The sequence below is a fragment of the Paroedura picta genome, chromosome 15 (assembly GCF_049243985.1).
Source record: "Paroedura picta isolate Pp20150507F chromosome 15, Ppicta_v3.0, whole genome shotgun sequence".
Lineage (NCBI taxonomy): Eukaryota > Metazoa > Chordata > Lepidosauria > Squamata > Gekkonidae > Paroedura > Paroedura picta.
The window spans coordinates 18,527,284-18,549,765 of NC_135383.1; the positions used below are offsets into that span (position 1 = coordinate 18,527,284).

The 22,482-nt window shown below is 50.8% G+C and overlaps 2 protein-coding genes across 3 annotated transcripts; one reads left to right on the forward strand and one right to left on the reverse strand.

Annotated features, from left to right (window-relative positions):
* Positions 1-134: 134 nt before the first annotated feature.
* CENPV (centromere protein V) lies at positions 135-5,689 on the reverse strand. Its single transcript, XM_077312722.1, has 5 exons — positions 5,214-5,689; positions 3,627-3,725; positions 3,332-3,401; positions 2,019-2,133; positions 135-355 (listed from the first exon to the last, which is right to left on the reverse strand). The coding sequence occupies exons 1-5, from the start codon at positions 5,672-5,674 to the stop codon at positions 231-233; spliced, it is 870 nt and encodes a 289-aa protein (XP_077168837.1). The 5' UTR covers positions 5,675-5,689; the 3' UTR covers positions 135-230.
* Positions 5,690-18,989: 13,300 nt separating this feature from the next.
* On the forward strand, positions 18,990-22,031 carry UBB (ubiquitin B). 2 transcript variants are annotated; one of them, XM_077312720.1, is made up of 2 exons: positions 18,990-19,235; positions 20,281-22,031. In XM_077312720.1, the coding sequence occupies exon 2, from the start codon at positions 20,287-20,289 to the stop codon at positions 21,886-21,888; it is 1,602 nt and encodes a 533-aa protein (XP_077168835.1). In that variant the 5' UTR covers positions 18,990-19,235; positions 20,281-20,286; the 3' UTR covers positions 21,889-22,031. The 2 variants fall into 2 exon arrangements, with proteins under 2 accessions (XP_077168835.1, XP_077168836.1); XM_077312721.1 differs by lacking the exon at positions 18,990-19,235 and adding an exon at positions 19,433-19,456.
* Positions 22,032-22,482: the final 451 nt, after the last annotated feature.

The following is a 22,482-nucleotide window of genomic DNA, read 5'->3' on the forward strand; positions in this document are numbered from 1 at the left end:
CCGCTGAACATCGCCTTGAGAACCAAGGGCTGTCGTAAGTCAGCTGCCACTTGGCAACGCTTTGCCCACGCACACACCTGGTTCCATTCAGCCCCGCTTAGCAGCAGGAAAAAAACAACACAGCAGAAGTGAGATTATTTTACAAAAATACAAGCTTCATTTTCTTAATGTGGGAACAGGGATTTCTTGCTGAGCAGCCCTGGGCATCTACGCTTCTGGGATTGGCACGGTTACGGTTTTGACAAGCTCTTGATGGTAGGGTGCGCCTTGATGGCCTTCTCCCACTCCTTGCCGTTGATCGCCTCCATGATGACGCTGCGCACCGTGCCTTCATCCAAGCAATGTGGCGCTATTCCTAAAAAAACAGAAGAAGCTGTCTATGATGGAGAAATGCTGGGGGCCGCTGTTGCTGTTCCTTAGGGGTATTGAGGTGCTCAGTGAAATCTGCACAATGGACAAAGACTGGGCTCTCTGACCCGGGGAGCTTGCCCACCTGACCTGAGCGAAAGGGAAGGGAAGGAGATGAATGATGGGACGACAGGGAAAGTCCGTGGGAATGCAGTTGCACATTGTCCAGTTTAGCCCAAGATTACCCAGGCAAGCCCAATCCTGGAAGCTAAGCAGGACTGACCCTGGCTAGTATTCGGAGGGGAGACCTCCAAGGATTTGGGTGGTGGTTCTTCCAAGGAGCCCTAGGGGTCATGACACAGAGGCAGGAGATGGCAAACCACCTCTGAAGGTGCTCTATTTCCTGATCATCACTACCACAGGTGCAAAGGTTTCTGTACACTCAACAGGATAACTACACAGACTTGTATGCACTTTGTGCTCTCTTTTTTTGTAATCCACAATGACTATTACGCTATACCAGGCTTTCTCAACCAAGGTATCATGAAACCCTGAATGGGTGGGAGTTAATTAATTTTTAATATATTTGTAAATGTGTTAAACCAGTGGTCCCCAACCTCCAGTCCGGAGACCGGTACTGGTTCGTGGGTCAGTCGGTGCCGGGCCGCGGCTCCTCCTTGTCCTCCCCGGCTGCTCCTTGGGAACTGCTTTGCCACTCTGCCGCTGGCTCCCATGTGGTGCTCTCCAGCAGCCGCCATGGTGTGGCACTGAGCAGCTACTGCTGGCAGCTCCCCCCAGTGGGCAGCGGGAAGTCGGGCACCAGCAGGAAAGCAAGTGGAGCAGGGGCTCAGGTGGCGGTGGCGATGTCCATCAGCAAAAGACTACCCCCCCCCCCGGCCTCAGTAAAATTGTCAAGCGTTGACCGGTCCCCAGTGATAAAAAGGTTGGGGACCACTGTGTTAAACAGTTATCAGGTTAGGGTTAAAATTAAATCTGGGGATTCAAAGGAACTATAACCATCTAACCGTTCATGGCACGGGAGGAGCCAGGTGGCTAGAGACAAGGCTGAGGCAAGGAAAAGGGTGCCCATGAGGGTGGGACCTTCAGAAACCTGCAGCTTCCAACCCATGATATTTCCAAAAAAGATTGCATCACATCTAGGTTGAGGGGAAAAATAAGGACAGGGCAAAACCAGGACTGTGGATGATTTGGAGATGTCATGTGGATTCTGAAGGGGAAATAAAAACTAACAGCAGCAAACTCACTGTATTTTGGATGCCAAACCAGAGCATCAGCTACACCTAGAAGCAACCTAAAACAAAGGCCAGCTGGACACGGAGCACACCCCAACCCCCTCTGAAGACGTTGGGGTTTATACCCTGCTTTTCACTACCCAAAGGAGTGCCAAAGTGGCTTACAAACACTTTCCTCTCCCCACAACAGACACCCTGTGAGGTAGGTGGGGCTGGGAGAGCTCTAAGAGAACTGCTCCACACAAAAACAGCTGTAGGAGAACTGTGACCAGCCTAAGGTCACCCAGTTGTGGAGGAGTGGGGAATCAAACCCAGCTCTCCAGATTGGAGGCTGCCACTCTTAACCACCGCACCATGCTGGCTGTTATGCCTGGACAGCTCCGACTGGAGAGACAAACCAGTCCAGGCCGTTCCTACCGTAGCCATCCGGATTGGAGCGTGGCGTGTAGAAGCTCTGGACGCCGCAGGTCTTGCAGAAGGTGTGCTTGGCACAATGGGTATTGAAGGTGTAGGTCGTCAGGTTGTCAGCCCCCTTGAGAGAGAGAACCACCATTGCCTCTTCGTTCATTGGCCAATGGAATATCCCGCTCCCTCCCACCGCCAAGCCCTGCGCTGTGACAGTCCCTTGGAGAAGACAACTCATCCCCTCTCCAGCCAGGGAGGACGGTGGTCGTGGCTGAGGCACAGCCTTCCTTTTGGACCCCGGATGACAGACCGGCTTGTTCCAGCACACAAGGTGGAGCTGGAGAGGGCAGAGGCTGGCCAATGAGCCCTGGAGGAGGGTGGCCCTTGCCCCAGCTCTGGCCCCCTTCTCATTTGGTGCGGCCCAAGCCAGTGCTGAGGGTGCAAGCCCAAGCCCCATCCTGGAGCCAAGAAGATGCCGGCAAGGAGACCTCAGACCCTACAAGGACTAATGAGGAGAGAGATGAGGGGGAGGCAGGCTGAGGGGGCAGCCAAGATGACGGCAAGACAGGTTGTTGCATGGAGCAGATTGCGTCTGCTGCAGGGCAGCAAATCTGTCCATCCCCGTCACCCCCCCAGCCAAGGCACCTGAGAATGCCTTGGGGCCTACACTCTCCCTCAACCTGGAAAACCAGCTCAGCAGGGAGGAGGGTTCTCTGGTTGCAGGGAGCTGCTTCTGTAAAAAAGGCCTTTTAGGTTTTCAGGACAGCAGTAAGAACCAGGCCCATGCCAGTAAACACTTTCTTATAAAATAACTAGGGGCCAAGCCTGTTGCATTCAGGAATACAACGGGTGCTAGATGGGGGGGGGGGTGGAGTGGAAGAACTCTGTGGATGGCCTCCCCCTCCCGACAGGACCTGTTGGGAACTCACTGTCAGGGGCAGCTCTCTCGCAGCAGGGATCTGCAGCCTCCAAGCCTCAGAGGGAAATGGAAGGAGGAGGGGGTGGTCAGGGGTGTGGGGTGGAAGAGGATTGGCTGGCCGCTGGACAGACAGGCAAACCAGTTGGAGGAGGAAGCACTCAGGGGTGGGACAACTGCCCTGAGTGGGTGTTAAGTCTTAAGCCGTGAGACACACTCCTCCTTACCAGAAATATATTGTGGAACAGATATTTGAATTAAAAGCATCTGTCAGGAGCATGGGATTCATCTGCAACCCGAGCACTGATTTCCCACAGATGTGGCTACCTGCTCCACCACCCAAGATATTCAGGAAGGGGTTCTCCCAGATGCAGCCTCCCCCCCCCCCCTCCCCGCCCAGTCCACCCACCTTCAGAAGCTTGAACCGGGAGGCTGGGACAATGAAGTGCCGGTTTTGCTTCTTCACGCAGATGCTGCAGCTGCAAAGACAGGAAAACAGGCTGGGACAGACACCCACCCACCCACACAAACACCCCCGCCCCCGCCCCACGCTCCACACACTCATGTTCTGAAAGCTTGGAAAGCAGGACCCCAACTCCAGGCTGAGATCCGGATTGTGCCGGCCTCCATCCTGGGCCCAGAGCAGCTGGGGTGTGGGGGGGGGGTCTTTGGAGAAGAGGGGGGCCACCGCCCTCACCACTTACTTGCAGTCGAAGACCTGCGGGTCGGCCGGGGCCCAGACCTCAAAGCGGACTGCTTCGCAGTGACAGCCGCCCGTGTGCTTCACCAGCCCCTGGAACTCGCTGGGGAGGGAAAGCAGGAAACGGGTCAGGACCTGACCAGCGGGAGGGTGCCTAGAAAGTCCACTAGGGTCGGACTTGGCTCCGGGGGACTCCGGGTTCAAATCTCCCCTCGTTTTGTGGAAGCTTGCTTTGGGACCCACGCTCTCAGCTTAACCCACCCCAAAGGGTTGTTGTGAGGACAAGCTGGAGGAGATGGAAGCCACTTGGGGGCCCTGTCTTTGGGGAGAAAGGCAGGTTAGAAAGGATGCAACCAATCAATGAATGTTTTTGCAAAGCGGGGAGGGAGCAGGCCGTGCCTCTCCCAGAGAGAACACAAAGGGATCGAGCAGGCCCCAAGTCCAAGCGAGCGTCTCCTGTGAGCAGGGATTCGAATGCAGTTCCTCCTGGGCTGGGGGGTCTCCATCTGCTGCCTCTTTGGCCTCTGCCTGTCTGCTAGAAATGCAGCCCTGCTGGACCAGACCAGGGGGCCATCCAGTGCAGCATCCTGTTCCCCACAGCCTGCCAATTCCCCAGAGGACCAAACAAAGAGGGCAGAGAGGCAAGGATCTCCTCCTAGCAAGCATTTAATCACCAAGCCTAGCAGCCACAGATGGGCCTTCAGGCATCTGCCTAGCCCCAGGCTGCCAGCTTCTGAGTCAGGAAGCACTCAGAGATTTGGCAAGTGGTTTGGGGAGTCGAGGGGGTTTAAAGCCTTCTAGCCCACCTTCCAAAGCAGGTGAACGGATCTCTCTCGCCTGGAGATCCCAGGGGATGTCCACCCATCACCTGGAGGCTGGCAACCCTACTCTAGCCCTTCTTAATGTCATAAATAAATGCCCACAGCCATCACTATGACCACGTGGTGGAGAATCCCACAATTGAGCTCCCATTCTAGTAAAGAGGTATTCTCTCCCTAGTGCCCAGGCAGTTCATTGGGTGCCTCCGGCCAGCTCATCCATAGCCAGAAAGGGACTTTAGAAACGCCCTTCCCGCTCCGGTGGCCGCAAACGCCAAAGGGCCGGAGGAGGAGGAGGAGGAGGAGGAAGAATGGGGACAATAGGCGCTCAGCGGGAAGGGCAGCCCGGAGCCGATCCCCAACGATGCGCCCCGTGCAGCGCAGCCGGCGGACGAGCACCGGGATTTCGCCCGACGAGGTGGCGCAAAGGAGAGACTTGGACTCTGGATCCCGATCCAAAGTCCCTCGCTCGCGGGCAGCGGCCTTGGGCGCCGCGGCCGAACCTAAAAAGCCGCGCCTTGCGCTGCCCTCCGCTACGCCCGCCCCTCCAGCGCAGCCCGGCCGTCCTGCGCCCCCTCCCCGCCCCAAGGCCGGATCCTGGCCGGAGCCGGACAAGGAGACCCGCCCCCCCCCCAAACCAGGGCGCACGGCCGGCAGGTGCATCTCCTCGCCCGCCTTCCCCGCCAGGAGGTTTCTGCGCGCAACAAGTCCCGGGCCGCGCACCGCTCGCCTTGCCGCGGATCAAGATCGCCCGCCCGGCCCCCCCGACTCACAAGGTGTCCAGCAGGAGCTTGGCCGCCTCCTCGCCGCTCACCCGCTGGCGCTTCAGGAACTGGAGCCAGCGCTCCTGCTGCGCGCCCAGATCCAGGCCGCCCGCCTGCTCCTCCGGAGGGCCGCCCGGCGACTCGGCGGGGCGGCCGGGCGGGCGCGCCGACCCCCTGCCCCTGGGAGGCTTCTTCCCCCCGGCCTGGGGGCCTGGCCGCGCCGCAGCCGCGCCTGCGGGCGTCCTTCTCGTCTTCCCCATGCTGGCCCGCCACGCCGCCGCGGCCCTGCGCTCTCGGCCGCTGGAGGGCGCTCCCGAGCCGCGCAGCTCTCCGGCGGGAGGCCACGTGGCGGGCGAAGGGGAGGATCGGGCCCTGCCGGGAAGGGGGGGGGGTGTGTTCTGTCGAGACCCCCTCTCACCGGCACTTCGCGAGTACAAGAGAGCATGTGCAGAGAGCGCCACCGCGCCCATTAGACCATGGGCAACATGCTGCTGCGAGGAGAGGGAAGCACCGAGCGTTGCCAACTCCGCGTCGGGAAATTCGTGAAGGCTTTGGGGGGGAGGGGAGCCTGAGGATGGAGGGGTTAGGGGCGGGGAGGGAGTTTAACGTCAAAGAGTCCTCAATCCAAAGCTGCCATTTTCCCCAGGGCAACTGAGCCCTGGAGCTCAATTGCCATTCCGGGAGATCTCCAGGCCACACCGGGACGTTACGCAGCAGAGCAGAAATCAGCGTGCCAAGGAATAAAAAAGGTAAAGGTATCCCCTGTGCAAGCACCGGGTCATGTCTAACCCTCTACCGCGTAGTGGCTTTTACAACAGTATTATATCCCCTTTTGAGAATACCTACAGCTACAACACATAGTTACAACTAAGTTACAAAATTGCCGTAAATCTCTTGTTTCAAATAACACACAGCTATCCGCAGGAAGCAGAGGGCCTTCCGAAACAAGAATTTCCAGCCCTTTCATAACTAGTTGTAACCACGTATCTTGTCATCAAAGATTCCACCAACTGAATATAATATTTTTATAAAAGATTGTGTGTGGATTCATCACACAGGGCTTCTTGGCACAAGGATTTCTGGCCTGCTGTGTTATTTCCACACACTCTGCAAGCCCCTGGTTTTTTGCTGTTGCAATCGTAGGGACTTTTTCTCTTTCTCAGATCCCACCGCCTCATGCAGGTGGTCACCTGAGTGCTTGTGAAGCCTCTTGCCAAGGTGACTCTGTGCCCTCTGAAACTGGGGAACCGGCCGTCCTGTTTACACTCACACAGCCCCCTGTCCCAAACCGAGGCTGTGTTTATTTATTTGGCCATGTTTATTTGGGCAAGTCACGCTCAAATCCAGATAAGCCCTCCAAAACGTCCCTGGGCAGGACAAAGGAAGGGAACAGCTTTTGGTATTTGCAGGGAGACGGCTTCTGAACACGGATCTTCCACTGCGCTGTCGTCGTTTCCGGTGGCCTGGGGAATTATGACAAATGACTGGGCCTGATCTTAAGCCAGGTACTCTGTCTTGGGGACAGAGTGCCGCCATCTAGGCTCAGCATTGCCATTAAAGCCACGCATGCCTGGCTCGGCCAACCGGTTGGGCGCAATCCTGTGTTGAGCTGCAAACAATCTGAGGGGCAGGACTAGACTCGAGAGAGGGGGGGGGGAGCAAATGTGGCTCCTGGCCAGACAGAACAAACCCTCCCCACCCTGCCCTATTGAAAAGGTTGCTATGTGGCATCAACAGAATGGTCTGAGCCATGTAAATCCCAGCAAGGTGACTGGGGATTTTCGGTCAGTAAGAATAGCCCATGTCCCATCTCCGGTTCTCAAAGCCAACTGATGCTTTGTTGCCCTGTGATGCTGAGCACCCCTTCACCTGCACAATGCACCCTTCCCAGCATCCCCTGCAACTTAGCAAAAGATGCAGAATGCCTGACTTTTCTGAGCCTTCTTACAGAAGCTTTCAAGAGCATGGTGGGCCTGTCCCTGGCTATTAGAAGAAGAGTTGGCGTTATATCCCACTTTTCACTACTAGGAGTCTCAAGAGTGGCTGACTATCACCTTCCCTTCCTCTCTCCACAACAGACACTGTGGGAGGTAGGGGAGACTGAGAGAACCCCGGCAGAACTGCCCTGTGAGAACAGCTCTAAAAGAACTGTGGCTAGCCCAAGATCACCCAGCTGGCTGCATGTGGATGAGGAGTGGGGACTCAAGACGGGCTCGCTGGTTTCCACTGCACCACACAGGCCAAACATCTCAATGCTGAGCCAAAACTCATGGTCACAGGAAGCTGCCTTATACCTGCAGCGCATCAAGGCCAATGAGATCTACCAGACTGTCAGCGGATCTCCAGAGTATCAAGCAGCAAGCTTTAACGCTGATGACTTTTCAACAGGAAATGCCGGGGATTGAACCTGGGACCTTCTGCTTGCCAGGCAGATGTGCCACTACTAAGCCACAGCACTTCCTTTGGGCCTGGCTAGAGAACTAGGGCAAGTACAGAAGAGATTAATGAAGGGGGACAATGGTGGCCAGCTGGCTTGTCTTTGCTCAGCTGAAATTGGCCAGTGGTCTCCCCCCCCCCCATTTCTCCCATCACATCCTAAAAAGGGGATCCATTGGATAGTCTTCACCTTACAGCCCTCTGAGGCCTCCAGCCAAAGCAACCTATAAACAGCCAGGATGACTCAGCTGCAACTCTGGGCGATGCATACCAGCACCTTCTAAATAGGCGCTCGAACACCCATGCCCTCGTGATATGAGCTGGGGTGACTGGGTGCGCTTCCTGCAGCCTTACCTAACGGGGTGAAGTCACTCCTAATAATGGGAACCGAAGGCCATGAAGCCCCGAAAGCCAGAGAGTAAACATCTCCCATTCTGCTGCAATGCTTCAAGCGTTGTCTCTGGTTATAATCCGGAAGCAGGTTCTGTTTAGGGGGACAGTCAGCCTAGAACAGGGGTAGTCAAACTACGGCCCTCCAGATGTCCATGGACTACAATTCCCAGGAGCCCCTGCCAGCATTCGCTGGCAGGGGCTCCTGGGAATTGTAGTCCATGGACATTTGGAGGGCCGCAGTTTGACTACCCTTTGCCTAGAACCTATTTGTAAAAGTCAGGGTTTAGGCAAGAAGAAGGCGACAGTTCTCTTGAGAGAGTTGTTTTTTGTGTTCACTTCGGCAGCACATATACTAAAATTGGAACAATACACAGAGGAGAGCTGTTTTTTGTACCCCCCCTCTTTACTACCCGAAGGAGTCTCAAAGCAGCTTGCAGTTGCCTCCCCTTCCTCTCCTCACAACAGACACCCTGTGAGGGAGGTAGGGCTGAGAGAGTTCTGAGAGAACTGACATTGGCCCAAGGTTGCCCAGCTGACTGCATGTGGGGAATCTCACACCAGTTTTTCATATTAGAGGCCACTGCTTGTAACCAGGATACCATGCTGGCTTGCCCCACAACAGGCACCTTGTGAGGCAGGTGGGGCTGAGAGAAGTGTGACTAGCCCAAGGTCACCCAGCTGGCTGCATGCGGTGGAGTAGGAATGGAGAATCAAACCCAGTTCTCCAGATTAGAAGCCATTAGTACACCACGACCCCAAGCTGAGCACAGCTGTCTCCTGAACATGAGCTCCTTGAACTTTGATGCCGAAGGAGAGTTGGAAGAGGACACCTGACTTTAGATTTCAAAAATATTGTTTTCCAGGGAAAGGCCAGATCAGGCCAGAGTGGAATTTGGTCAGAGCCTGGCAGACTCCAGAGTTTCCTCGACCTCAGTCCTCGCTGAACATTGCTTTATTGTTCAGGGCAGGAAAATGTTGCTTGGTTGGCACTTTGAGCCTGAAGTCACCAGGAAGGATTAGAGGAGGTTTGCATCCGCTGGCAGGAGGGTGGGTTAAAGGCAGGACAAGGGAAATGGAGCCTGCCTTTACACACATGACAGAAGTGTTTGCTGGCAGGAGGCAGCCCAGCTGGAAACTCAGCTGGGTGACAGGACTGCCAGTCTGGGACGAGGCAACATGATACCCATGGGCTCTTTCGTAAACAGGTTTTGCTTTCTGCACTTCTTTAATCCAAAGATCATACCTGCACCTTCAGGGGAAACCACCTCCCTTTCTCCATTCCCTGTCCTGCTTCAGTGGCATTCTCACATGCAGACACGGGACACTCAAGCCTGATCCATATGTGAAAAGGCAGAGTGTACCCAAACAGAGTGTAACTTGCCAGATGGCAGTGTGGGGAGGGAAGCTTCGCCCTTGAATGGTCCTGTGCTTCCAAGCTCCCTTTAAAACAGAAAGCTAGCCTAGCAGGAAGAAATTTCTCTCTCCCTCTCACTTTTGCATGCTGTAAGGCAGGGGTAGTCAACCTGTGGTCCTCCGGATGTTCATGGACTACAATTCCCATGAGCCCCTGCCAGTATTTGCTGGCAGGGGCTCATGGGAATTGTAGTCCATGAACATCCGGAGGACCGCAGGTTGACTACCCCTGCTGTAAGGGATTTCTGTTTGCGGAGAGTTTGTTCCCCAAAAGTGGTCCTCAGGGATATTCCCCATGCAGGGGGAAATGGTGCCATTCAATCTGCCCCCTGAGGCTCATATGTGAGCCAGAGAAGGCCAGAGGCAATTTAGTGGATGACATGTACAGCTGTCCCTTTGGGAAACAGGACTTAACTGAGAGCCAGTTTGGTGTAGTGGTTAGGAGTGTGGACTTCTAATCTGGCATGCCAGGTTCGATTCTGCACTCCCCCACATGCAACCAGCTGGGTGACCTTGGGCTCGCCATGGCACTGATAAAACTGTTTTGACCGAGCAGTGATATCAGGGCTCTCTCAGCCTCACCCACCTCACAGGGTGTCTGTTGTGGGGAGAGGAAAGGGAAGGCGACTGTAAGCCGCTTTGAGCCTCCTTCGGGTAGTGAAAAGTGGCATATAAGAACCAACTCTTCTTAAAAAAAACCAACAGCATGCAAACTGTGCTGGCCTTTTAAAAGCCAGCCTGTGATGCCACTAACTCCACTGGTGACAGGACCCTTGCAGGGTGGCAGGTGACTTTAAAGATTGTAAATACAGAATGAGATTTTAAAAAAAAACATATCTAGATGGCATCTCTTAATTTTCTAGCATCTAGGAAACGGAAACGGTCACTTCCTGTTATTCTCATTCCCAACGCATCCCGATAGTTAATGCAGATGTGAGTCACTGTGAAACTTTGGAGTGTTGGCAAACCTGCCCCTCCCTGAGCTGCTCAGCAGAAGCAAAACTGCCCAGGTCGTGACATCTAATCCTGGCAGCTTGTGTTTGGTTTGAACCAGATAGGAGAGAAGATTCACTGGAAGCTTTGGGTCTGCAGCTGCTGCTTCTGCCGCTCCCCCACTCCCATTTCTCTTTCCATATTCTTTCTGGTTTTAGTCCTACCTCATCTCCCAGCAACAAGAAATTCAGGGGCTAACATAGAACCATGTAGAAATGTTATCTGCCTAATGGGATGGAAACTTGGCTGAATTTGAGGAAGTCTGCTCTGACTCAGGGGCACTCCTGATGTCTTTTAGGAGCCCCCAGACTTGTTTCATGTTGCTGCTATGGACTAATATGGCCACCCATGTAGATAATGAGGGATAATATCCCAGACATTAAGAAATGCTAGCAGGCATTCTGAGTCCTTGTGTCACACATAACAGTCTGAGTCAGGTAGTCAGAGGGCAGGTATGTGGGAGCTATTCATAAATGTCATGCATCCAATAGGATCTTTTAGCACCATTGAGGCCCTGTTTCTCATTTTTAAAGATTGTGGCACAGAGTGTTGGATTGGAAAGGTCTTTGGCCTGATCCAACATGGCTTTTCTTATATACTTATGCCTGAGGCAATTATACTCTGCACTCTTGGTACTTGGAGGGCAACAGTGGGAGGGCTTCTGGAGTTCTAGCCGTGCTGGTCGTTCTCCTGATGGCCCATGGGTTTTGTCCACTGTGTAACACAGAGTGTTGGACAGGATGGGCCATTGGTCTGATCCAACATGGCTTGGATTTCTCTCCAACAGGTCCTGCCAGGACAATGCTCTCCTTCTTTGTCCAACTGATGGGCTTGCTAGATTGTGGAATGTCAGTTGATGTTGTTTACTTGGATTTCAGTAAGACCTTTGACCAGGTTCCTCATGATATTCTGATGGGTAAACTGGAGGACGGCAGTCTGGATTTTCGGATGTTGAGGTGGATAGGGAACTGGTTAGAAAACTGTGCCCAAAGAGTAGTTGTCAATAGTATTTTGGCAGATTGGAGGGAGTCGAGCAGAGGGATGCCAAAGGGCTCTCTATTGGGTCTGGTACTTTTGTCACCAAACTGCAGTGAGCAGGAGGTTGGACTAGAATGAGGTAGTCAACCTGTGGTCCTCCAGATATCCATGGACTACAATTCCCATGAGCCCCTGCCAGCATTTGCTGGCAGGGGCTCATGGGAATTGTAGTCCATGAACATCTGGAGGACCACAGGTTGACTACCCCTGGACTAGATGGCCTGTGTGGCCCCTTCAAACTATATGATTCTGTGTTCTTACCACCTTTCTGGCTCTTATCAGTTTTTCTCACACCCTCTTCTAACTTCCCTTCCTCCGCTGGGTGTCAAGAGGCAGGATGGAGTGTTCCCCTGAAGGGCATGACTCCTGAAAAAGCACTCCAGGCTACAAGCTTATAAATTCCACCGGATGCCCTCTGTCCTGAGAACAATTCCCACAGAACTCAGTGGTCTGTAGAGAGGTTGCTTTATAGTAACATTATTTGAATCATGGGTGGCATTGTTTTTACTGATATTTGCAGGTCTGTACAGCAAACACACATAGAGAGAACGGCAAAGGGGACAGACAAGCAACATGCAACTTAAAGAAATTAAATCAAATGGGACCTGGGTCAGCTGGAAGCTGTCTCTGCTGAAAGGGTGTGATTGGGAGGCCCTTGATGAAGCCAAGCAAGAGTTGGGTTGGGTCAGTGGTGGAGGAACAGTGGGATAAAAATGGACCATTATTTATCTTTATAAGACACTTTATGCATCTTTGTTCTCCTGACAGTCCCAAGAGTATGGTTCTTCCCATTTTGTAGAAGGGGAGCAGAGGATGTGTGACATTCACCCAATACATTTGTGGTATAAGGATTCACATTTGTATTGGCCATGAGAAGAGATGGTTTTTATACCCCGGTTTTTACTCCCAGAAGGAGTCTCAATGCAGCTCACAATCTCCTTCCCCTCCTCTCCCCGGATCAGACACCCTGTGATGTAGGTGAGGCTGAGAGAATTCTGACAGGACTGTTCTGTGAGAACAGCTGTATCAGGACTGTGACTATCCCTAAACCCAGCTGGCTGCACATGGCAGAGTAGGGAATCAAACCCAGCTCACCAGATTAGAAGCCAGCACTTTTAACCACCACACCAAGCTGGTTCTGTGGCTAGAACAGTTGGCTATCCTGCAGCTGTGCTGCTTTCCTCTACTCCTCCCTCAAAACTCTAATAACAACTCCTTTGAATTTCCCCAGACTGACCCTTTTTCTCCTCCAGTGTCTCTTGACTCTCTTATTTTGATGAGTCAGTGGGAACTCTGCCTTCCCCCTTTCCCTCCCCGATGAGCCACACTTGCCTTCACTATTTTGGGTATCAGAATGTAGCTGGAATATAAAGGTGAACACTGTACAGCCTGAGGGCAGAGACATTACACCCCCATCCCCTTTAAAGAGCATATCCTGTAAGCAAGAACAAGTAACTTCTGATGCTTCAAAAATCACCTGTTTAGTACCTGTGCCAACAATGCCAACCAGGTGCTGCCAGGGAATTTTTGGTGTATAGATGGTCATCCACGTGTATTGACCCTTCAAGGGCATATTAGTCCAAGTTTAGGGCTGCTTCCCTCAAGCTAAGAAGGATCTCACTTCTGCCAGGGTAAACTTCCTGTGAGCCTCAGCATCTCAGCTGTTTTCAAAACAGAATCCTGACTGGTCTGTAAAATTCCAGGCTGCAACTTGGAACATTCTCTGATTTGTGAAGAAAGGGGGAGAAGTAGAGGGAAGAAACATCTACAGATACTGGCGCTGAAGTTCACTAGCTAAGGAATGTGGGTGTTTTCTATCCCCTCCTCCCTCTTTGCTGTCTTTCCACCAGGCTTCTGCATCGTGACTCAGCAGAGTTCTGGAGAGAGCTGCCTGCTTTGTGACTCAGACTGAGAAGTTTGGCCAAAAGGAGCAAACAATGTCTCCTGACTAAGCCTTCTTGAAAATGAAGGGACTTTGCAACAGGGCCCAATGATCTGGCATGGCCTCTCTCCATTTCACAGGGGCTTGCATGGAAATTGTGCCTGGTGGGGATGGGGTCCCAGATCTATTTTATGCTGGCTGCTGAAAGAAAGAGAAGGACAGACACTGCTCTCCCCTTCTAGATCCAAATGTAGTAGCATCATCATAAAAGCTCATCTCTCCCCTCCCCCCCCCAAAAAAACCTTATTGGTCTCTAAGGTGCTCCTGAAATCAAATATGTCTGTTCTACTGCAGACTAACCTTTGGCTGCCCTCTGAAGCTATTTCTTCTCTTGCTTCCTGCTTAGTAATTGTTGGGGGGGGGGGTCGGGAAAGCACCCACAGCTTCACGATTTGTTTGCAAGGAGCCTGAATGCTACTGAGATTCTCACTTTAATATCTAGCATACGGTTAGTCTGTAGGAGTTGCACTAAGGGAAATATGCACATTCTGCCTCTGGGCAAGTCTGCCTTGTGACCGGGGGTCAGGATACCCTTTAGTCTAGGACAGCCGCTCTCAACTTTTTTCTACCATTGAGAAACCCCTGAAACATTCTTCAGGCTTCAAGAAAACCCAGAAGTGGCAAAAATGGCTGGGAAGCATAGCTGTGGACATGCCCACTTGAGGCACTCCCCTTTCCACCCCCTCCAGGCCCATCATTGGCCATTTGGGGAGGGGAATAAACAGTTGTAAAAAGTGGATTCAACAAGATTTGTGAAGTCTATCAATGGCTACTAGCAAAGCTAACTGGGGGGAACCTCCACATTCAGAGGCATTAATCCTCTAAATCAGTAATCCCCAGCCTTTTTATCACCGGGGACGGGTCAATGCTTGACAATTCTACTGAGGCCCGGGGGGGGGGTAGTCTTTTGCTGAGAGACGTTGCCACCACCCACCTGAGTCCCTGCTCCACTTCCTTTCCCATTGGTGCCCCTGACTTCCCACTGCCCGCTGGGGGGCGCTACTAACAGCAGCTCCGCAGTGCCACGCCGAGGGGGAACCCCAGCCACGGTGGCTGCTGGAGAACACCAAAGGTGAGCCCGGCGGCAGAGTGGCAGGGCAGCCCCAGAGGCAGCAGCTGGGGAGGAGGACGAGGAGGAGCTGCGGCCCAGTACCGACTGATCCACGGACCGGTACCAATCCCTGGACCGGGGGTTAGGGACAGCTGCTCTAAATCCCAGAGCCAGGAGACAATATCGGGGGAAGGAATTGGCCTCTGTGTCCTATTTCTGGCCAGAAAATCTGGCTGACCACATTTTAATTGCCCTCTATGTAAACTAGTATTTCCTATTCTGTTTTTCTTTGTTTGCTTATTTACATTAAAAAAACATAAGAAGAGCTCTGCTGGGTCAGATCAGTAGGCCATCTAGTCCAGCATTCTGCTTCACACAGTGGCCAACCAGTTCCTCTGGAGGTACAGCAACAGGTCAGAGAGGCCAAGGCCTTTTTATGATCTTGTCTCCTGGCTCTAGGATTCAGAGATTTAATTCCTGTGAATGTGGTGGTTCCCTTTCGTCACCATCACTAGTAAGTTTTAACTGTTTTAGACTGTTGTGTTTTTAACTGTTTTAGATTGTTGCGTATTTAACTTTGTTGTTAACTGCCTTGAGATGGCTGGCCCAGGCAGAGCGGTCAGTAAACAAACAAACAACTCTGCCTTGAATCTCAACCGGGGAGAAAAACGGGATAAAATATTTACATATCCATAACCATGAAACTCACCTCTTGCATATTTTTCACTTGTTTACCCCACGCTTCATTGGAGTGCTGGTTTAGAAACATTCTCTACCAAGGATCCGAACCTGGTCTAGAAAGGCAAGTCCGGGCACATTAAAGGTCTTTACCTCACAGCTGGCTTTTCGAGGCTGTTAGGTCATCCAAACTCTCGTCTTCAATTGCCTGGAAAACAAATATGTTGCCTTGTGAGTCCAACCCAAGTGCCTGAGGCAAAAACAACCCAACCCTGTTTACCAGGCCGTTTTTAAAATAGGAGACGTGGACTCATTCACATTGCCTTTGTGCAACGGGGCAGTGTAGGGGGGGGGTGCAATAATCCTGTACAAATGTGTATGAAGGACTTTTCTTGGGAAAACACTGAACTCCTTTTTCCATGTAACAGGTTCTTCTGGATTGCTGCCCAGAATCCTTTATTTAAAACCTCAGCTCCGCTTCCTGAGGACTCTTGTTGCTTCCGAGAAATTCTAGAGTGCAAATGCAATCTTGCTGGTCTGGTCGCAAGGTCTGTTCCCTCCCCCCTACACGTTGGTTGTTAGCCATGTGTTACAGTCACCTGCTGCTCTGGAGCGCTTAGTCATCCTGGATTCTCAGAACAAGGGGAGGGGAGAGATTTTAAAGGCCTTCCAGAATAATCTACGTTCCAGAAGTTCCCCGCAAAAGCGGTACAACCTCAGCATGTGATCCAACATAAATAGGTCAAAATGCACAGGTTCAGTAAAACAATGCTTTCACAAAGATCCTCCAGCTCTGGCAAAAGAATATTAAAGCTTTTAGTCCTTTAGTTACACCTTAAAAAAAAAAGTTTCAAAGGAGGTGGGGGGGGGGAGAAACTGGCTTTGAACAATGACATGGTTTCTTTGCTTAAGCCCCGTTTATCTCGTTCTGCATTGTTTCAGTGTAATAATGAAAGAAAATAATTGTCCTTTGAAAATATCGACAGACAAAGAATAGCAATCATGGTAGGAAAGCCTGTGTTTCCAGCACAGTTGCTAATTCAGCAATTTAAAAATCTGCACCCAGGAGCAGATCCTGCTCCCCAAATGACACTTTTTCCACTCAGGAGAGATACAGCCAGTAATAAGGTTTAGTTTGGAGGTTAGAGATCCAGCCTGAATCGTAGCCTGACCATTCTCTATTCAAGGTGAGGGAGTAAAATGGAAGGTCATGGATCCTACTAGATTCCGAAATGCTTTGGGGGATTTTAGGATTCCAAATATGTACTTTGTTGAGGCTGTGATGAGAGCTCCTTAAAACTATCAACCAGGTTGCCCTTTGTTGGGGAGTGGAGGTCAAACCCCGTGGCCTGGTTTACCACAGAACTGGGTGACTAGAAGAGGGGTAGGAGTCATACAGAGTGCCATGGGTGGAGAACCTGTCTTGGATCTCACAGATCAGGCAATGGAGCCCATTGGAAGACCTATGACACAGTGATGATGGTTGTGCAGCAAAAGAGTGTTACTTCCCTGCTAGTGATGCATCAGCTAGTTTACAACTATCCCAATTGTTCAAGGTAGCTGGGCATGTGTTGACCTCATTCAGAGCTTTTATTGACTCAGGAACAGACAATTCCCTATAACATTTAAAAATATATAAAGAGTATACTCTGATTTGGATGCCGGTTACCACATTCATCCACCAGAAAGAACGCCTGATGCACTGCCTGGTCTATTTATATGCCATTTTGATCCAGTTTCTAAAATGGATGTTGACAAGATCCTGAGATCTGTAAGGCCAGTACTTGAGCCCTGGATCCTTGCCCATCCTGGCTTCTGAAATCATGTAACGAGTCCATCCTATTATCAATCAATTAATAATTCAGGGTACCTTTCCTCAGCCAAAGAGGTAGTTATTTGTCCACTACCGAAAAAGAGAAAACTACATGGGAAAAAATTCAGTTCTGCTCTGCAGACCACTTTCTAATATTACATCTGATTTTTCTCTGCCCAACCTACCTCACAGGACTGTTGTAAGATGACACGGAAGAAGGGAGAACTAGGGATGGCATCCTGACTGCTGAGAGGAAAGGTGGGATTAAAACATGATAGAAAGATGTTAAAAAGAGCAGGAACCTTTCCCAGAAGTTCCAGATTGACAAATGTGAGCGATATGTGGAATGCTATCATGAGCATAGGGTGGGGTGCTGTTTCTCTCCAGTCTGTCTAAAAGAAAAACTGGATCTGATGCCGTTTCAAAGGCAGCAAGATACTGTATGTGATACAAACTAGATTAATTTCAGGTGAGAGCAGAAGAAGAAATGGTTTCACAAAATTTCCTGTCAAAGTCCAGATAGGTTAAGCACTCACAAATGTCGTAACAGTGTAAATGTTTCATCACTGTAACTTTGTAAGCTTTACAACATGGTTTTTTGAAAAAAAGTTTTAAAAATAACCAACAATCAGAACAATTTTTAAATGGTGGAAGGGGGAAAACACTGTTCCAGGAACAGACTTTTCATGTGAATAAAAATGTAATCGGCTCATGATTATTTAATGTGAATTTGTTATCTTTTTAGTCTATTTTATCATCCCTATTATGTGCAAAGGCACACATTCTTCTAAGTCATGTTTACATAGAGAAGGGGATCTACAGTGTTTCAACCACTAAACACCCCCAAATATGTTGTTTGTTCCTGCCGATAAACCCTAAGCAAAGGTGATCAGATGTCCTCTTTTTAGAGGACATGTCCTCTCTTTTGGCATCCATCTTCTTTTGTGTTCTTTCTTTAACAACTGATGAAAATGTCATCTTTGGGGGCTGGAAATCTAAGAGCATTCCCAGCTAGCAGCCTCAGTAGAAGGGGAGTTTAAAAAGAGATGTGTCACAGTGCTCAGTTCTTTATAGTAGTAAGTTGGGAAATGTCCTCTTTTCCTTTTCAAAATACGGTAACCCTAAGCTGTTGTCTATTGTTTTGAAAGATCTTTACAGCTTGAAAGAGATGTTTTTTAAAACATTTGGTAATCTGCCTTGAGGATCAACGTGAAAGGTTGTCATTAAATGACAATCTTCCTCCTTATGTATTGCACCAATCAGTCCTTCCCTCTTTGATTTTGGAATGGCTCAGGCAACAGTCAAACCAAGGGAACACTTCAGCGTTTGGAATTGCATCTGGAGGTGATTTAAATTGTCAGGAGAGATCCAAGTTCAAATTCTCCCTCGAAGCGCCAGGCACTCTGAATCTAGCCTACCTCACAAGGACGTTGTAAGGAACAAAAGAAGGTGAACACCACATTGACCCTGCCTTAAACTCCTTGGAAGAAGGGGGGAATGAAGAAATAAAGTGTTGATTTGTGAAGGGGAGATCGATTTCTCCTACTAGGTCAGCAAAAAGGGGAGAAAATTCTAGCCCTTTCAGGGGACTTTGTCCCTCCATGTTTGTGTTTCCCATCCCCCAACATTGTTCCGGGCTCCCTCTCCTTCCCCGCATGCGCAAAACTTTTCTCCCGTCCCGAAATCTGCTTCTTTGTCGCGGCGAACCTTAGCAACAAGGGTGACCTCACTCTGCACCAATCAACGATTAGCCATTAATCGCCTTTACCCCACCTCCATCTTGCCTACCCCCAGATTCTTCCAGATCTTTCCTTACCGAGAGCCAATCAAAAGCCGTATTTCTCTCGCTCTACCAATTCCGAACGAGCACGGCTAATTAAGCCCTCCCTCCGCTCGTCTTTGGGGGGAAAAATCTACATCGTTCGCCAACGGGTCGTTTCACCTCCGACTAGATATCCTTCCGCGCCTCAATCGGCCCACCAGCCTTTATTTTACATTATTTGAGCAGACAACACGGAGAAATAAAACACCCTCTTTTGTGTCTTCTCATGTGAGAAGGGATAAATAATTTCCGCGAAAGGTAGAAGGGTTTTTTATTGTCTGGTCACGGGACTTTAGTTTTGCGCGCAGGGACACACCAAAGGGCGTGGCGTTGAGTGACAAGAGACTATAAATACCGCGGACCCGTTGCCGGGCAGACAGAAGTGAAGCGCCTTCGAGAAGAGGAATATAGAGGTCACTTGTTATACGCGGAGAGGGGTCGAAGCGAAAAAGGTAAAGGCGAGGAAATGGAGGTCGTCGAGTGAGAGAGACCAGGGGCTCGTTGAGGGTGGGCCGGCTCCTTCGGGGGGCTGCTGGCCCGTGGCGTCACTTGGCGTCCTTTGTGGCGAGACCCTGAATACCGGGGGGGGGGGAGAGGTCCCTGGATAGAGGCGATGGGGCGTTTTTATGGCGGGCGCGGATGAGGGGGCCAGGGCGCTTTTGGCGCCATTGAGGTAAAAACCGCCAGAGCGAAAGGAGCCCCTAACACCAGGAACCCCCCCCCCAAAAAAAAAATTAGACTTGCCATACACGGAAAAGCAAAGAGGAGGAGGACTCATTTCTCTGCTGAGCCTTTCAACCAAGAGGTCCCTCTGACAAATCGAATTTAAAATGAGCCGGTGGAGATAGGGCGGAATGTGAATTTAATTACGAATAAGTCACGTCCCGCTAATTTAGCTGAAGGGAGGGGTACAAAGTGGGAATAGTCCTGACCTTCCAGCCCAGAGAGGCCGTATTTATCAGTCTTCTAAAAAGAGCCTCAAAAGAAGTGTCCATCTGCGAAGAGGACATCAGGGAGCCCTAAGTTGTGGTTCTTACGGGAGGGAAGCCAAAGAAAATGTGCCCTTTGACTACTGGCTGCTGATTTTTAGTTCTTTGCTTTTAAAATGGGATCATCTGCAATTTGGAATTCAAGATTCCACTGTTAAGAATTGTTGGGGGGACTGTCCTGCATATTTGGTCTTTGTTGGTGACCCTATATTGTTTTGGGAGGGTGGAAACGCTATATTTTTATTGCCTTCATGTTGTATTCCTTTCTTAGTGCAAAAAAACCTATCGCCTATGATGTGATAATTACTTGTCCTTGGTAATCCAAATTCTGGTTTCGGTTTTAAGAATTCTGAGTAGGAGGCTGAGAAGGCATTGCGAGGGTTTTCTGGTGCTGGCAGGGTTTAATTGCAGGTTCCTGTGTATGAGTCAGTGAAATGACTGCTGTTCCTATTGGAATAGGAGGGTTGGGCTCTTCAGTTTGTGATGTAGATTTGTTATGTCATTGCAGTTCAAAATGCAGATCTTTGTGAAGACCCTGACTGGCAAGACCATTACCCTGGAGGTGGAGCCCAGTGACACCATTGAGAACGTGAAGGCCAAGATCCAGGACAAAGAGGGCATCCCTCCTGACCAGCAGAGGCTGATCTTTGCCGGCAAGCAGCTTGAAGATGGCCGCACCCTCTCTGACTACAATATCCAGAAGGAGTCCACCCTCCATCTTGTGCTGCGCCTGAGGGGAGGCATGCAGATCTTTGTGAAGACCCTGACTGGCAAGACCATTACCCTGGAGGTGGAGCCCAGTGACACCATTGAGAACGTGAAGGCCAAGATCCAGGACAAAGAGGGCATCCCCCCAGACCAGCAGAGGCTGATCTTTGCCGGCAAGCAGCTTGAAGATGGCCGCACCCTCTCTGACTACAATATCCAGAAGGAGTCCACCCTCCATCTTGTGCTGCGCCTGAGGGGAGGCATGCAGATCTTTGTGAAGACCCTGACTGGCAAGACCATTACCCTGGAGGTGGAGCCCAGTGACACCATTGAGAACGTGAAGGCCAAGATCCAGGACAAAGAGGGCATCCCCCCAGACCAGCAGAGGCTGATCTTTGCCGGCAAGCAGCTTGAAGATGGCCGCACCCTCTCTGACTACAACATTCAGAAGGAGTCCACCCTCCATCTTGTGCTTCGTCTGAGGGGAGGCATGCAGATCTTTGTGAAGACCCTGACTGGCAAGACCATTACCCTGGAGGTAGAGCCCAGTGACACCATTGAGAACGTGAAGGCCAAGATCCAGGACAAAGAGGGCATCCCCCCTGACCAGCAGAGGCTGATCTTTGCCGGCAAGCAGCTTGAAGATGGTCGCACCCTCTCTGACTACAACATCCAGAAGGAGTCCACCCTCCATCTTGTGCTTCGTCTGAGGGGAGGCATGCAGATCTTTGTGAAGACCCTGACTGGCAAGACCATTACCCTGGAGGTGGAGCCAAGTGACACCATTGAGAACGTGAAGGCCAAGATCCAGGACAAAGAGGGCATCCCCCCAGACCAGCAGAGGCTGATCTTTGCCGGCAAGCAGCTTGAAGATGGCCGCACCCTCTCTGACTACAACATCCAGAAGGAGTCCACCCTCCATCTTGTGCTGCGTCTGAGGGGAGGCATGCAGATCTTTGTGAAGACCCTGACTGGCAAGACCATTACCCTGGAGGTGGAGCCAAGTGACACCATTGAGAACGTGAAGGCCAAGATCCAGGACAAAGAGGGCATCCCTCCTGACCAGCAGAGGCTGATCTTTGCCGGCAAGCAGCTTGAAGATGGCCGCACCCTCTCTGACTACAACATCCAGAAGGAGTCCACCCTCCATCTTGTGCTTCGTCTGAGGGGAGGCATGCAGATCTTTGTGAAGACCCTGACTGGCAAGACCATTACCCTGGAGGTGGAGCCCAGTGACACCATTGAGAACGTGAAGGCCAAGATCCAGGACAAAGAGGGCATCCCCCCTGACCAGCAGAGGCTGATCTTTGCCGGCAAGCAGCTTGAAGATGGCCGCACCCTCTCTGACTACAACATCCAGAAAGAGTCAACCCTCCATCTTGTGCTGCGCCTGAGGGGAGGCTGTTAATTGTGTTTGCACCCTAATTTGCAAGTTGCCACTAACATTTGTTTGCACTGTAGCAGTTTGTCTTAATATTGTAAGGTAAATGCAAGTTTAGTAACTGCTGGACTGTTTGTGTAAAAGCTAATAAAGTTTTGTGTTGCACATTGCTTGACTGTTGTGATGAATAAAGAGTTCTGTAACCTGGACTTTGGCAGTCCCTGCTACCCTGAGTTTTGTGTTGGGAGACCTTGCCATTATTCAAGTTTGATGGCTGATTACTAGGGGTATGTACTTGGATTTCATACCCAAAAACATCCAGTTGTTACTTGTGTTCAAAGATGCCCTTAATGGGGAAAAAGTGGGAGCAACCTCTTAGGAAAACAAGTCTTTAGTCTCGTTCTGATGTCTTAAAAGCTTCTAAATTTACTCAAACATTGCACCTCAAAAGTGATCACAAAACAAACATTAAGGTTCTGGCTGACAGTCGTAAATTAACTTCTGGGGCGTAATAATATATTTTATATTTATATACTGCCTCGGTGGTTTACAGGGAACAGGAAACAAATACAGATAACATGAGGTAATGCATGTGACAACAGCAATAACAGTACAACAGTA

Excerpts from the sequence above, each read along its gene's own strand:
- CENPV (XM_077312722.1), bottom strand. The coding sequence starts at position 5,674 with ATGGGCGCGGTGGCGCTCTCTGCACATGCTCTCTTGTACTCGCGAAGT. Across the intron at positions 3,402-3,626 it reads CCGCAGGTCTTCGACTGCAA|CTGCAGCATCTGCGTGAAGA; the intron begins GTAAGTGGTGAG and ends CTGTCTTTGCAG. Across the intron at positions 2,134-3,331 it reads CCCGGTTCAAGCTTCTGAAG|GGGGCTGACAACCTGACGAC; the intron begins GTGGGTGGACTG and ends CTCTCTCTCAAG.
- UBB (XM_077312720.1), top strand. The coding sequence starts at position 20,287 with ATGCAGATCTTTGTGAAGACCCTGACTGGCAAGACCATTACCCTGGAG.